We start from the raw sequence: 17,266 nt of genomic DNA on the forward strand, positions 1-17,266 counted from the left end.
GCGGAGTTTAAAGTGCAATGCCATGTCAACACAGAAAACAATGAGCAACAATGTTGAAGTAGGCCTACTTTTGATCTGTCTATCTATGGTGCAGCCCTTCAGCACCATAGACAGCGACAATGTGATAATGCCACAAAAACACTGGCTACAATTAATCAGAAAAGGCTTGCAGAACATTTAAGACCAAGTCATTGACTATTGCACATACCCTAAAAATATTTATTAATATTGTAGTACTATCGTAATAAATAGCTAACGAGTGGACAAGGTGGCCACACCAAGGTATCATGTTATACCCTTTGGTTATACCTTTACCTCCGATGCTGACACAGGGAGAACAATCCTGACCTATTCTCTGCCTGTCCTAATGGTGTGGCCAGTGGTGGAAGTAGTGACATGTTTTACTTAAGTAAAGTCTGGTGTTCAAAATTTACTTGAGTAAAAGTACAAAAGTATTGGCCTCAAAATATACTTATAATGTACCAAAAGTAATAGTAGTCATTGATTGGAGTATATGTCCCATTTCAGAAGTTCTTCATGAAATACAATCTCTTGAAAATAGCAGATCAACAAGCTCACAATGTGTTGAGAAAAATGGGTTGGGGTGGGGACCGGGTTGGTTGGCCAATGTTACATCATTCGTTATTTCGTTCCCTTCTTCTTTGCCTGTAGCCTATATGGCCCAAACCTTTTTAATTTGTCATTTCAATGACAATATAGCAAAAACTATGATTAATTTAACTACTTAGATAAGCCCATTTAGGTGAGCAAGTGCAGTGTGAGAAAACTTGCTGAATGCTGAGGTCAGCAGTGTTTTTCAGCTTCATCACGGCAGTTGCTGAACACAGACGGCATCAGTGGTTCCCTAACTTTTTAGCTCAAGACTCTTGAGCTAAAAGGTTAGGGAACCACTGATGCCGTGTGTGTTCAAGACCATAGACTGTATAAAGGAGCTCAAGACCCAAAAGAGAAATTAGACGTTTGCCCGTGACCCAAAAGTGAAAATAGTGAAAAATACTTTTGAAAAATGTTGGATTTTTTAATTGATGAGAAGTTTAGATTGTTTTTGTTTAAACCCTTTAAAAACTTTTTAAATATGTCTTCTTCTTTGTGTGTGTGTGTGTCGAGACCCAAAGGTGGGTCTCGACCATAGAGTTATAAGGTCTCGACCCACCGTTTGGGAAACAGTGGCCTGCGTCATTTATTGCTCAGCAGTCAGAAGACTGCTGCCCTAAAAACTTACGGCTGCTGCACAGCTGTACCCAGAGCTCGGATTGCTGAGAAAATACGATCTGGTAAAAATCAGTATTTGATGTTAACGTTAGATACAGGCATGTGTTTGTTCATAGGCTATGTGTTTTGATCCGTTTGCGTTATGATGGCCTTAATTATCGCCAATATGCAACGCGTTTACGCCAGTAGCCACTGAGCATGCAACTGTTACCGCCCCCTTATGTAAGAAACATGTTTGTTGCTCGATGGGCGATGATTTTAACACATGTTGTTAAAATGCTTTTTTAGCTGGCACCCCTTTTATATGAGACAGTGTTGTATCCGGCCTATAACATGGTGCCGATGTGAATGTGAAACAACAGCGAAATGATCCTGCGCTATCAGGCATGACAGCGATCAATCATCATCATCATCATCATCAATGATCGGGTTGATTATCATTAGATCAGTGTTTCCCAAGCACTGGGTTGGGATCCATGTATATGGGTCGCGGACACATTATTATGAGTAGCGAGTAAACATCCCTTTTTCACCTTTTTTTTTCTCCTTACAATTTAAAAAATATGTATTTCAAATAATGGGGGAAAAAAAGTAAAATCAAACATTTTCAGAGAGAAAAAGAATTTCAAGCATTTTTCAAAAGAACTTCATATATGAGGGAAAAAAAGAAAGAAACCTTTAAGGAGTAGCCTAATGAAAATAGACGATCTACAAGCTCACAACCTGTCGCATCATGACAGGTTGTGAGCTTGTAGATCTGCTACTTTCACTAGTTTGGGTCCGGGCCCTCCTGCAAGACATCAAATTCCCCTTTTGGGTCTCCAACTAAAACGTTTGTGAACCACTGGATTAGATGATTGACATCTCACATTGCTTGCCTTGCACATTTTTTCCAAGCTGCAACTTGTTTCCTCTTTTAGATGGAAAACACAGAACATCATGAAAGACATAGGCACAATAGGCAATGAGAAAGATGAAAACTGGTGAGTTGTATGTATTTTTCTCGGTTCAGCCTATACAATATTTGGGTCAATTAGCTATAATTAGATTATAATGGCTATATTTGGACATAAGAATTGTCCTTTCATGGTTATACAGTTTTCCAGTATGGACTCATTCTCCCTGTTGTGTTCTGCTATAAGCCCCGAATAATAAGAACAATAATAAAAGGCTAATAGCCTAATAATAACAATAATAGTAATTATAATCATTTTGTGTTCTAAAGTGTCTCAGTTTGATATAGGTTAGGCTATTAAGTCATTTAAAGATACTGAGTCGTTATTTTTGTAGTATGAGGTAGGCATTATAATATTAGTCTTACTTAGAGAGAAAGTTTCTCATTTTGATATATATTTTGAGAAAGTTTCACATTATTTTGAGTTCCTATTATTATTATTATTATTATTATTATTATTATTATTATTATTATTATTATTATTATTATTATTATATATTTTTTTTCATCACTTTGATACACATTGTACCAGCAGTACAATGTGTGGTTGTAAATGGAACATTCAGCCAATGCAGCTGGTAAATGTCACATAATTAGAATTCTGCCTGTAGCCTATTGTCAAATTGTGGTTCAGTCTAATCGATCTCCCATTGATTGTCTGAATTAAATAATGGACTAAATTAGAATAATGACCTCAGCTCTCCCCTAAAGGGTTGAAGGTGCAGAGGAAGAGGAGGAGGATTCGATGAGGCGTACCTTCTCGGTAGAGGACCTTCTAGAAGAGGTGGAGAAGATCTGCAATGATGCCTCAGGGAGTTCAAAGGTCAGGGGGATGTAGAACATCCACCGTATTTAATCTTCCCACTCACTTCTGTACAATCACACAAAAACGTAATTCATTATCATGTGTGAGCTTTTAATCCATACAAGGTCGTTATTTCGAATGATTCGACCCTTCCCATGATTGGTGGGGCGTGTAGTGTACAGATCATGTTTGATTGGCATTTCCGCGACCCTCCTATGTTATAACCTCGTGCCATGCTTCCTTACAAGAGAGCTGGGAATCCTGTGTCAAAAAAATGGGAGCATTGGGTTCCTGGTGGCTCAGCCAGTTATTGCACAGACCATTATCGTCGTTGTCGGGCAGAAACCTTTGTAAACGAATGCCCTATTTCCTCGTACAAGAGTGTCACGCTAAAGTAGCAAAAATAGCAGAACTACAAGGATCACAAGTTGTGAGCTTGTAGATCGGCCATTTTTGCCATTTATTTTTTATGTTGAAAGAGAAAGTTAAATTGGTTAAGTCTGTCCGTGGGTTTTATAAATATTTAACCAATGAAAAGTATTAACAAGAGCTTTTAACGAAATAGTAACTACATTGGATCCATTATTTGGGACACAGCTTATTTTTTTAATTTCCTGAAAAGTAACGGTTTTGGCGGTACAAGGTTTCCGCCCGACGGCGACGATATGTTCCTTGTGAGTCGTGAGGACACAAGTTAGAATCTGACTTCCGTCATGCCTTGCATGCCTACCCTCTCTCTGTCCTCGGTTTCCTGTCTCTCTACAGTATCATATCGAAGTAAAACATAAAATGACAACATGTATGTAAGAAGAAAATGATGGAAGTATCCGGGGTACTCTGGTTGGCCTGTCGAGTTGTCAATCGAAACAGGAAGTACAAAGATGATATTGATGAGTTCTACATGATGCTAGTGCAATTATTGAATATTGATTGATTCAATAAAGAAACTTGAATGTCACCTCCTATAGCTCCATAATATTATATAATATATAAATTATGTCCTCTTTTTCATCTATTTTCATTCCTTCATGTTTCCCTGGTGAACGTAAACAAGGGAGTGTGTGTGGAGAAAAAGGAAATCCCTCAACAGCTCCAGAACATGTCTTAAACACTTAAACCGTATATACTGTGTTGTATGCCAAATAGTAAAAGTGACAGATCTACAAGTCACAACACTTCACAACACGACTCATTGTGAGTTTGCTATTTTTGCTGAAAGTTCACCTATTTTTGACGAATGTTTGCCAATTTATGCAGAATGTTCGCCTAGTATGATTCGCCTAGAATAGGGACACTAGGGTGCATGTGGTTAACTACTGCAGTAGTTCCATTTATCCAGGGAAATCAGGGACCGTGGTCAAGCCTACCTGCACCTGTTTCACATCTTTATGACTCTCTGAGTATGGAGGTTGATGACCTCAGCAGATTTGCAGCATACCTCCACCTCTGTAGTGTGTTGATCAGATTCAGACGGTTCTGGTGCAGTGCAATGCATGCAAACCGAACCACTGACCAATGGGCTGGTTATGGCTCTCTTTGTGTTCCAGGCAGAGATGGTCGTGAGGCTGTGGAAGGATGGCTTCACCGTGAACGACCAGGAGTTTCGCAGCTACTCAGTACCAGAGAACCAGGTTTTCCTGGAGGCCATCAAACGTGGGTGGGTTGGAGTTCATTGTTTTTGACACACACACACACACACACACACACACACACACACACACACACACACACACACACACACACACACACACACACACACACACACACACACACACACACACACACACACACACACACACACACACACACACACACACACACACAGGTTTGAAGGAAAGGTTTGCCAACTTTTTATTTAGTTTTTTCAGCACAGTGTGTCACAATTAAACTGTGCTTTCACAAAGCAGGTCTATTTCTTTGTGCAGAAACCGATACCGATTTAAGTAAATTAATGTCTTTAAACCTAAACGTTTGACTAACTGTCACTGTCAGTCTTTCTGTCGATAGCTCAGTCAGTCAGTATAGGCTATGTGAGTGAAAACAATGCCTTAAAACCCAATATTAGTAAAGTTCTCAAAACAGCTTTAACAAAGTAATTTAATAAATGGGGCCTTGAGCATGAGGGCCTCCTCGTGTCTAAGCTTTTAGGTATTGACTGTGACTTAAGCACAAGACATGAGCAGCAATCTATTATAATTGATTAATTGTCTCCATGGAGTCAATTAATCAATTAAACCCATCAGTCCCCTAGGGTGAAAAAGTCACACTAAGAGATTACAGCCCCAGACAAAGCATATAGTAAAGGTCTCATTTGTCATATTGATTTATCTGTAAAATACACCTTGCCTGGTCTTTGATTTGATATGATTCAGGGAGCTCCCGACTGAGTGGGAAAGCCGAGCGGAGGAGGAGGAGCTGGAGATCAACGTGGAAGATCTGACGGAGGAGATGTACGTCCCCAGAAAGAAAGTCTTCCATCCCTTCAGTGGGCAAGGGTACCGGCTTGGCAGGTGAGATACACACCTGCTAGTCTCATTTTGACAGATTTAATAAAGTCACCCATGCTTCTTCTCTTAACACATTCATCGGCCATTTTGTTGCTATCGCCCGTTGAAAATGCCTCGTTTTCACCAAAACCAAAATAAGAATCTGAGCTACAGTAGAAGTGTTTTCTACAAATCCTAATATAGTAGTGGACGGAAGGGACGGTTTTGGGATGACATCACATCCGTCCATTCCTTCTATCAGAGTCGAGGGATCCTTTCTAAGTTGCGTTAGAACGCCCTCTTGTGGAATTTTCTGTTTGAAAAGACGGAGATCTACGTCAATGGCAGGGAATGTGTTAATCAAACATTTTCATTCCATGACCCCATTTTATAGTGGAAATATTTCGGTGACCCCACACTTTATTTATAGTGCAATTTCAAATTGGAAATAAGGAATATCTTAAAATAAAAGCATAGCCTACATAGTTGGCCTTATATATGAATATGTATTAGAAAATGAAATTAAAACAGTGATTCCTGCTGATTTGTAAGCCTATCTTAGTCTTATCAATGAAATGAATAAATAATATTGTAACTCAGGCCCAAAACACTGCGCCGCGACTCCTAGAGAAGTGGTTCTCAAAGCGGGGTCTGGGGGACCTCAGGGGCCCTTGGGGGGGTTCCATTTGTGGAACAATTTAACCACTTTAACCTTTAACTTTAACTTGGGCTATATTCTTGACAACGAACTGACAGAAAAAATTGCATTTAAAATAATTTTGGTCAGGATTTCCTCTTTAGTCAACAAAAGTGCTCTCAAGACTCTAGCTGGAGCCCTCATTCAATGCCATTTTGATTATGCTTGCACCGCTTGGTTCTCCAACACCTCATTGTCACTAAAAACTAAGCTTCAGACCTCCCAAAACATATTGGTTCGACCAGCCTACTCGGGACAGTGCCCTCATACCTGTCTAACTATTTCTCCAAAGTGAGTGACACCCACAGTAACAACACCAGAGGGAGCAACCACGACCTGGTGCCCCCCAAATTTAGAACAAACATGGGACAATTCTCATTCTACTACTCTGCCACCACAATGTGGAATGACCTGACATCACCCATTCAACTTAAAGGATGTGTGTCATTCACTGCCACCGTTTTCTTTTTTTTCCTTTGTACATATAGCTATTTGTATTTGTTGATGACATGTATTAATGTGTAAATATGCTATGTTGATGAATTTAATACATAGAACCACAATGGAAACAAGTCTCCAGGACTTGTTATCCTTTTAGCCTAAATGTCTTACGGTACCTCTGTGCTATTTACATTTCTGACTAATAAAGTATTCAATCAATCAATTAAACCCTATTTTTATTAGAAAATAGCCAATCTGCTAATTTCGAAACATTTAGAAAAATCTTAAACATTGTGGAATAATCTTGATTTTTTGAAACACAAATCTTCTCTCTCCTATGGGGGTCCCTGGCACAACATAATTTCAGATGGGGATCCGTGGCCAAATATGTATCAATTTGGGGGTCCTTGACATGAAAATATGTGAGAACCACTGATCTAGAGGTCCCTAATCATATGCCATATAGAGGTTTTCAACCCAACACTCCACCAGGTGATTTTACTCTTTAGGAAACCTACAAACCCAAATTTGTGGTGAATCACCTGTTCTAGCTTTCGGCTGGCAACAAACCTACATCCACTCCACCCCTCGTGGCACATAACCTCTGTTTAGGTTAATGCCCTCTGTGATCACAGGAAAATCTTACGAGATCTGTGGATTTGACCTACAGTAGCCCTAATATCAGTGTATGTAACCTAAGTGATCTGTGGTGAAGCTTGTTCCACAGTTGGACTTCAAAGTCAGTCTGGATGACAGATGCTTAAAAACGTAAATGCAGTGTGGCAGTGGGGATATGTATTTAAAGATTAGATAGTTGTTTTATACAACCTCCAGTGTTATGTATTGCAATATATTGTAAAAATGTGTTAGATCAAATACATTGTAGAGCAAGTAGTGCAAGCATAGTAGTACACAGTGGTGTGTTCTTGATTTTTTCGGACGGATATGATAATCATTCCCTGCACGACATGTGCGTGGTCGTGGAGATACGCTAGCGCGTTTTCAATGGATGAAATGGTTAGTAGAGGGCTACGCTTGGCTACGAAAATGTTCTGCAGTTCACACTACGTATATAGCGTAACACGGTAGAACACACCACTGGTAGTACTCTAGTTACATATTATTGTAAATATTCTCCCATACAATAGCTGCTATTATTACCCCTATTTCTACTCTGTACATATAGTGTTTTATATTTGTGATGATATTGTATTTTGTTGTTATTTTTTATGCTATGTTGATTAATTGAGTATAGGACCTCAATGGAAACAAGTCCACTGGACTTTTTTGTGTGCTCCTTTTAGACTTTTACTCGTACTGTTTGCATTCAATTCTGTTTAATAAAATATTCAATCAATCAATGCTGTATAGTTGTAGGATATACTGTACTGTAAAGATGTCATACTATTCAACACCACAAGGTGGCTCTCTTGCTTCAGGCATCTAGCATGTAACTCATAAGCTGAGCGCTAGAGACAGACATTGTGTGGCATTGAGAGTCTTGGAATTTCCAAACGTGAATCGTGTCAACTGTGTAAGTATGGAGTACAGGGTGATCGTTGACCTCTAACGGTCTGATCTTTAATTGTCTGTCCATTCCCCCAGCGTTGCACCCAGAGTGGTGGCCAGGTCACCATCTGTGCACGAGGATGGAGAATCTCCTCCTATCCCCATGGTAACACTGGACCACGCCCTCCCTGTCACCTCCCTGCAGATTTGGTTGGCCGACGGCAGGAGGCTAGTGCAGAGGTTCAACCTATCACATCGGTGTGTTCAACTCTTTCTGGGCTAAAGCTGTTTAATATACATCTAATACAAGAGCTAGTAGTAATAATGTGTATTCCTGTATTTCTGTAAGCAGCCGTAGGCCATAGACACACAATGGGGAAATAATTCACTGGATTTGTGAATTAAAAAAGAAGTGCAGCATTAGAAAAGGTTGGGGCTGGCAAATTACCAGCATACACAATCATAAGTAATGCATTGAGTCAAGTTATAGTTCCAGAACCAGAATAAGAATTGTAGTGTGTGTGTGTGCGCGCGTGTGTGTGTGTGTGGGGGGGAGGGGTTTGGGGGTTGTGTTAGGCAGTCAGCTGTTGGAGATGATGTAATGCCTTATCCTAGCGTTGTAGACTGTGGAGTATGTTAGTGCTGCATGGTGCATGTTATCATCTGCCATAGTGCATGGGCCTGCAGAAAACATAATCTGAGAGGGCGCAATGGGGTGGATCTATAAAATCCCCAGAGAGGGATTGCATAACTGAGATGCAGAGTTTATATAACAGGTTTAGTACCAGGCATAGAGAGCTCAACCCAAAGCTAGTGCAAGTGCTTGTGCGTTAGCAGCGAAGTCTCCATATGGCAGCTTGTATAGTATGTATGTAGGGCTGTTGTTAATTATAAATGATGTCGCTAACATTGTGGTTTAAAGAGAAATTGTGTATTGCTGATGGAGAGTGTTTTGTCTGGGAACGCTTAGCCATTGAGAAGGAGTCAAAATGAAACTCAGTATAGCATAGTATTAAAAATAGACTCATTCAGTCATTCTTTATTTTATTTCTGTCTGTCTGGCTGTCTATAGGATCAGTGATGTTCAGGATTTCGTGGCACGCTGCCAGAGGACCTGCCCGCCTTTCATCCTGACAACATCCCTTCCCTTCCGAGAGCTCAACGAGGTAGAACTCAGTCTGGCGGAGGCAGACTTGGGCAAGGCAGTCATCGTCCAGAGACCCCTGAACACACAGTCTCCCTTCGGACACTCATGACCAACAGGGCCCCTTAACACACCGCGGCATGCTCATTCACCCTGCTGAACCCGCCCCCCTCTTCTGACTGCAACGACTCCCCCTTGCCTGCCTCGTCCAACAATGGATGCTGTGTTGAGGCTGTAGCATCGTAAATACCTCTCTACGTTCACGTCTGGCCTGGGTTACCTGCCCTGCCACCAGCCAGTCGGAAACTCCCTCGGTTAATAACACACATCTTCATATTCACAGACGCTACCAATGCCCTGCTGTTACCTATAGACTTTATTCCTCCACTGGGGACAATGTTAACCTACTGCACAGAAATACTAGATAACTGCCAAAATAAAGGACAATTTAGACACAAATGAGGTATTTTAAAAGCAGAAAAACAAGGAAAAACAGCTAGACCATGGCCACCGTCATTCTACTTTTCCACTCCAATGTACCGGTTCAACTTGACTCTACTGACTTTACTTTGTTTTGCACTGCAGGTAGGACGCTCTCCAACCCTCTTGGTAGGAGAGTGCTAAACAAGTTAATGCTAATGCTGTCTGGGAACGATATCCATTTTACTTGTACAGTCCAACAAAAAACAGTTTCTGATAACATTTTAGGTGTGAAATAGGCCTTGCAGTTGCTCAATATTGATTCATTTCACATTTCACAGTATTTATTCAGGAGCTTTCATGCAGTATATTGGAGTCTGTCGTGATGTAATGACACTGTTTGTGACAATTCTCTCTGACTAATCAATAGTCTGCAGTGTTTTCACATGACCTTTTGATATTGACTCAACCCATTTGGAATCTGGGACGGTGGGACAGTGGACAGTTACTTTCTTAGCTTACTGATAAATGAAGTGGTTTTGCAAGATTAGACGCGGACACACAGACATACACATCTTAATTATGTTAGTCTTGGCCAAATATGGAGGGAGGGTGGGACTGTGGATCTGACATACGGTAATGAATTCACAAAATGTGAAAAATATTCACACAAAAAACAAGACAGACCCCTAGGTGCCATGCCATAAAAAGTACTACAGTTGGTAGTTTTACCTAATGGAAAACCAAAATAGTTGAGCCGGTACCATGCAGTGGACAACATTGCCATCTCAGTCTTTGGTAGCACCTTCAGCTGTCCCGGAAACCATAAATTAAATTACCGTTTTCCAGCACCACCATCAAAACTATAAATAACTGAATTTGTAGTGAAAGACTGGTATTATATACAGGTGTCCCAATTACATTTACACATATTAGGAACTTGTCCTGGAGTTTTGGTCACATAAAGCATGGTATAAATACACAGACAAAACAAAATTAGCCAATTATATGCCAAGGTGTACTGAAGCTATTCCACCAACACTGCTGTTTCCTTTATTTTGACAGACGTGCCTGTATATCCTCCTGACTTACCAAGCTTCAAGTCTTCCTAAACTGTGATTTCTAACTTTTATGCACTAAATACAGCGAAAGCTAATAATGTCTGTTTATTAAATTATCACATTATGTATGATGTTTACAGTATGTATCAAAATGATCTGTATTCAAGATATGAGATGACAACTTTGCCTAACTATTCAGGACTGTGAATCTGTGATATGTTTAGTTGTTTGCCAGCGGTTTCATGAATGTTTTCATTCATTTATTTTGAAAACCACATATTTAACCTGCTTTTGTCACTAATCTAAAATAAATATCCTCTAAAAAACCCTGCATATGTTATCAGCGTGAAGGAATCTGCTTTGGGATGGAGCCAAATCACAGCAGGAGTTAGCAAAACTGGGAGTTCCAGAATTACCACACCTGTGGGCGGTATCAAAACCGTTTAACTGGTAGCTGATGTTAGTTCTCACTACACTGACATAGTTGTGTCTCAACACTTGACATTAATGGTGCCTCCCTGTTAATGGAACAAAGAATTAGACACCTTTGTTGCCACCACGTCTAAGAAGGAAACAATAAGTGGATGCAGTGAAAGGAGTTTAATCCCATCAATTGCCCTCTAGGGACAAATAAAGTTCAAGTTGAAATTACAATTGTTCATTTCCAATTTAATTAGCCATTTGTGTTTTTCTCCCTTATACTGTGATTAGATTTGTGACACATTGTTTTGTGTGCGTGTGCGTGTGCGTGTGCGTGTGTGTGTGTGTGTGTGTGTGTGTGTGTGTGTGTGTGTGTGTGTGTGTGTGTGCTCGCGTGCATATGTATAGGCCTACTTGCAATTATCTTTACTCAAAGTCTCTCCATGGCCTGGGGAAGGAGGTGAACACCATTACCCATCTTCAATATTTAAAGCAACATGGACATAACACAGCATGATGAAGCAGCATGAACACACACTCCAAGCTGAGGACCCGAGGTTGGGAAAGAAGCAGCTACTGTACCATCAGCAGAAATGTATTTCATTGCCTAATAACCTCTGCACAATGACTATCCTTCACAGCACATTTAGGACTTAAATTTGTGTGCGAGGATTCTTTTGGTGTGAGCTGATTTTATTCTCCTGACAGACAGATGTGTGTGTGCTGTATAATATGCTTTAAAATAAACATGTATTAATGTATTACTTTTCTCAGATTATAGAGTAAAAGAGGACACATTTCCTCTCTGTTGCATATTTAATAAGAATAAGCACGCATGGAATTACATTTCCTCAAAGCCCTACATTTCCTGCATTTTATCTATAACTCTGCAGCGTTTCATTTTGGGCATTCCTCTTCACGCATTATCTGAAACATACCTTGTGCTAATGCAGGTCATATGCCTGAGTTTGCTTTACTATTATTGATAATAAATGTGTGTTTTGGAGGGGCAAAGTGTTTTGAATGTTTGGAATCTGTGGAGAAGTCTGGGTCTCCATGAAATATTTGTTGCCATGCGCTAGACAGAGATTTAATGTGCATAATAAACCTTTCTTAAAATTAAGGTGTTACCTGGTGCTGAGAATATAACACTCTTTTGTGGGGAATGGAGGACAGACACTGAAAGCATACGTCTAAAGACCCAAGTTCTCTGTTTTAGCATGCTGAAATTAGATTATGCGCATGGGTGCGAGCGTGTCTGCTTTTGGGTGTACCAGAAGTAATGAAAACAAGGCCAGTTTTAAAAGGACCATAGGCTACCAGTGTCACTAATACATGTTATTGTCCATTGTTAACACCGGCCACATAGTTTTTACCATTTCCCCCATTTTTGTCCTTCTTTTTAGAGTTTTGTGTTTGTTTATATTTTGACCTTTTTCAATAAACCCTACAGAATGTAAGCTACCTGAACAGCTTTGTTTCCACACTGTTTCAACATGAATGGTAGTGAATGTCATGTACAAATGTAGGCTAAGATCGACAGTACTAAAGTATACACTGCATACTCTTACTGTATGCAGAAATGTGTTGAAGACGGGAAATCTCTGCTAACAGTGATACAGCAAGTTCCCCAGCCGGGCCATACCAAAGACGATAAAAATGGAACCCAATGCCTCCATGCTCAGCATCAAGGGTTGGATTGGGGGTAAGTGTCCCTGTGACATACTAACGTCATGCCCAGGGGGTGTACATCATTCACAGCACAGCACACCACACAGGGGGGGGGGGGTACTTCTACATCAAACTGCTGATACAGAAACAGGAGATAGGCTCCTGCAACATGAGCTACTTATGGTTCTATAACTGAAAATGAAATTTTTGCACACAAAAAAACAACTGCTTTAGTTTAGAATTGGGATGCTGGTGATGCAAGTGAACTGGGCTAAATGTGAAGTGTTGGGCCTTAGTAGAACTGGGCCCTGTGTAGTTTCAAATGTATGTACTGTCAAGTTCTGCCATTTCCAAATATGTAGATTATAACTGAGACTTGGTGGCTCGGCTATTGCTTCGCTCGGGGGGACTCAAGCCTGCTTCTTTCAGCACAGCTGTTTTATTTAAGTGATGTAAAAAAAAAGTCAATAATTTTGTTAAACAAATGAATGATATAATTATGTCTAGAAAGAGAATTTCCTCTCTCCCAGTTCTCTAACCAACACCTCAGTTCTCCTGATACCCTGGTAATCATCCACCTCAACAGATGAAGATGGCAGTGATGAGGAGGAGGAATGAATGGATGATAGTGATGATTGGGATGGTGGTGATCAGGTAGACTTCTCAAGAAGGCTGACGCCCTAGTCACTTGTTACATGCCAACACACCTGGGAACTATTTACACATTCCAGTCGCCAATGTTTGATGATGCGGTCACTGTCACGCACAGCAGTTACCCGTCCTTCTATTCTGTTCCAAAACATCGGGACAGCTAATTAGCCTACCAACCAACATATCATCGAAACCGAACCGCATTTTCCGGATTCCATTCTTTCCACATCATACACTGACTGGTGCGTGTGAACATTCTTATCAAACGATTATCTGAATTGAAGTTGCTTCTGTAATCTAATCAAATCTAACGCAAGAGAACTGGACACTTTTGCAAAGTGCAGAAATTGTTAAATGAAATTTGCTGGAAAATGTATAGGCACCACTGCTTGTCAAGAACCTCCTGTAATTTAGGGGGCACGGTGGCGCAGTCGGTAGCGCTGTCGCCTCACAGCTAGAAGGTCCTGGGTTCAATTCCCGCCGGGGACGCTGTGGGCGCTGGGGGCGTGTTCTCTCCTCCGCGTCATCAGTGCCCATACCCTAGGTGGGGTTGGTGAAAGGGCCTTTCTGTGTGGAGTTTGCATGTTCTCCCCGTGTCTCCTAGGGTAGTTAATACCCTCACAAAAACATGCAGTAATCCTGGTCACTATACTGCCTCCCCCTGGTCAGCCAGGGCGCCTGATGGAGGGGAAAGGAACTGGTTGGAATAACGTGTTCCTTCCACGCGCTACGTCTAACCAGGGAACCTCCCCCCTGTCGGGTGATAAGAAGCGGCCTGCTTGCTCCTCATGCATTGAAGGAGGCATGAGCTTCAGCTTGGGCTCTCCCTAGGCTGGCAGAGGGAGAGTAGCGCCCAGGATTACATAGGCAATTGGCACTGGGTGAAAAAATATGGGTTACAAAATCGTGGAATAAAAATTATAAAGAGGAAAAGAAAAAAAAAAAAAAAAAAAAAAGAACCTCCTGTAATTTGACACTTTTATGTGCCCTGAGATCACATGTTGGTCCTGTCTCTCCAACTGCTCCACGTCTTTGTCTGTCTTGTTGCTTGATGGAGTTGGGATGATCATATCGATCGAAAACCATGGCAACAATTGATATTTTCCTCTCCCGATAAGTTTGAAACCCTGATTCCTTCAGACTCTGAAAAAAAGCCATTCCATGGTCCTGTTATGTCAGGTAAGAGGTACTCACAATTCACTTCTCGTCTAGGTCAGATTCTGAGGTTTTTTTCATCTTGCCATATTCATGGAACAAAGCAGGTGGAGCAGCAGATAACTCATGAGACAATACATGATCCGATGCTGTCCAGACTTCCTGTTTCCAATGTAGGTGATTTTCATGTCTGCAAAAGCAAATGAGCATTTTCTGTGGTTTCCAGAAATGTTTTGTTCTTGTGTCCAATGCAAGGTGCTGCTCTAATGAACAGTTGGATTTGGTGTTGAGCATCTTCAAGGAAACAGGACAAACCTTTCGCCACCTGTTCAAGGGCAACTTGAACAGTAACAATCTTAAGCTATTTAGGCATACTATCCAGAATAAGTATCTTTTGTACAGTATGTCTGTCTCATCTTGGCTGGTTCTGGACGATTCATGCTGTTGGTGGGTTTGTAGGCCTTGTCCATTTTTTGCCCACAAACCCCTCAAGAGCATGGATCCTCCAGAATGGGGGGGGGGACCAAAATATGTTTGATCTAGATAGTGTTCCTGAAGAACTCACCTGGGAACTATTTACACATTCCAGTCACCAATGTTTGATAATGAGGTCACTGTCACGAACAGCAGTTACCCGTCCTTCTATTCTGTTCCAAAACATCGGGACAGCTAATTAGCCTACCAATCAACATATCATCGACAACAAATGAAACTGAACTGCATTTTCCAGATTCCATTCTTACCACATGTTCACACTGGTGCGTGTGAACATTCTAATCAAATGATTATCTGAATTGTAGTTGCTTCTGTAATCTAATACAATCTAACACACAAGAGAACTGGACAGTTTTGCAAAGTGCAGAAATTGCAAAAATGAAATTTGCAGGAAAATGTATAGGCAATGTATGTGTAAAGAGAAGGAGACAAATCATAGAACTAGAAAAAGTGCTCCTTGGAGCACAGGTCTCCGCCAGGTCAGGTACGTTATTGTGGCCTCCTGGTGGCGCTATAATAGACCAATGTGAAAAGGGTGCCATTTATTCTTAGGTCGTTCACGGCAATCGGACACTGCATTCATGATTTGAGGCATTTTGTTCCAAAAATGTGTTTTGCTAAATTAGACCTGCTGGTGGCGCTATAACAGGCCAATGTGAAAAAGGGTGGCATTCTTCCTTGGCCTAGCGGGAATGTATTTGTTAAATTTCACGGAAATCGCATGCTGCGTTCATGATTTGAGGCATTTTGTTCAAAACGGACCAATCCTGCAAACTTTGGAAGCCAACCATAGGCAATGAGGATGGAATATGGGAAATCGGACAGATTCGTGTTGATCACATGGCTATAGAGATACTGTGTACCGATTTGCATGATGTTTGGATAAAATCTGTAGGAGTAATGTAAAAAAAATTGTTTTGCAAAAGTCGGCCTCATGGTGGCGCTATGACGGGTTGATCTGAAAAATGTGGGGCAGAGGTTCTGCTGTGGTATCCAGGGAGTGTGTGCGCACAGTTTCACAGCGACAGGGCCAACGGTGGCGGAGATTAGCTGGTCGCAGACAGGACGGACACACACACGGACACACGGACACACGGACGGACGGTAAAACATACTCTCTCGCCATGCCTTTCGGCCTGGCGGAGACAATAAGCCAAAAACTAGACACAAACTAGGCCAAGTCCTAATGTGTGATTAGTGAAACAGCGTGAAAGGAGCCCTCCACACACTATAGCGCTGTGTTTATAAACAATTAACATAATATGTAGAATTATGTGTTGTTATACAACCATCCAGTTTGAGACATTGCAGATTGAGGCTTTTAATATTGCTAACATGAAATATCTGAGATCATTAGGATTTTCTGGAAGATTGAACTTGTATTCTATTGCTAGTTTGACCACTTCAAATACTCTTGAATCTTAAATTAACGATTATGCCATCTACAAGCCTACAGTAGGCTTGTAGATAAGCCTATTTTCGGGGAATGACATGCTTCCATAGATTCATAGAAGACATGCAGACTTACAGTATAAGGAATCCCAATGACTGAAATCAGTCGTGGCGACTGAGAATTTGAATCCATGTACACAAGATAAGTCTTGATCCCTGGAAATGAATGTGTCATAGCAGCAGTGAGTATGAAAAACGAGAGATACAGCCAGGAGTAAAAGTCAAGAAGCAAACCAAATAAAAAAAGATAAAGCGTACTGTAAATATTTGCAGTGGATCTCAATGAGTGAATGAGTCAACGTATTGTTATTGTCCGGCTACCAGACCACAAGAAAACAGGCAAGGGATAAAAGCAAAAATGATAATTTTGATAAAAATTCAAACATTTCCAACGAATAAAAACCTGGCAGGGAAACTAAACTGCCAAACATACTGAAGAATTACTGGGGCAACAAAAAAGAAAAGCTCTGTGTGGCCATGACCTTATGTGGCCCAGGTGCAGGTAGCAGGCTGGATGTCTAAAGAAGTGTGGCTCTTTTATAGTGATTGGAGGCCCTGGCCAGCTGCCTCCAATCCCTGATTACCACCACTCTCCAAACAGGACCTGAAAATACAGGATTAGCAAGGCACACACACAACTGAGGCCATAGGGCCGTCACAATATGTACAAT

At 41.0% G+C, this 17,266-nt stretch overlaps 1 protein-coding gene across 4 annotated transcripts; it reads left to right on the top strand.

The window, feature by feature from the left end:
- Positions 1-1,202: 1,202 nt before the first annotated feature.
- ubxn2a (UBX domain protein 2A) lies at positions 1,203-11,226 on the top strand. Of its 4 annotated transcripts, none has more exons than XM_080453339.1 (7): positions 1,203-1,295; positions 2,154-2,216; positions 2,900-3,011; positions 4,541-4,650; positions 5,366-5,503; positions 8,223-8,384; positions 9,199-11,226. In XM_080453339.1, exons 2-7 carry the CDS (start codon positions 2,173-2,175, stop codon positions 9,380-9,382), a joined length of 750 nt encoding a protein of 249 aa, XP_080309465.1. In that variant the 5' UTR covers positions 1,203-1,295; positions 2,154-2,172; the 3' UTR covers positions 9,383-11,226. The 4 variants fall into 4 exon arrangements, with proteins under 4 accessions (XP_080309465.1, XP_080309466.1, XP_080309468.1 ...); XM_080453340.1 differs by having other exon boundaries at positions 1,219-1,295; positions 2,908-3,011; XM_080453342.1 differs by having other exon boundaries at positions 1,266-1,295; positions 2,914-3,011.
- The last annotated feature ends 6,040 nt before the right edge of the window (positions 11,227-17,266 follow it).

This window comes from Gymnoscopelus braueri (assembly GCF_963280865.1).
Source record: "Gymnoscopelus braueri genome assembly, chromosome: 16".
NCBI lineage: Eukaryota > Metazoa > Chordata > Actinopteri > Myctophiformes > Myctophidae > Gymnoscopelus > Gymnoscopelus braueri.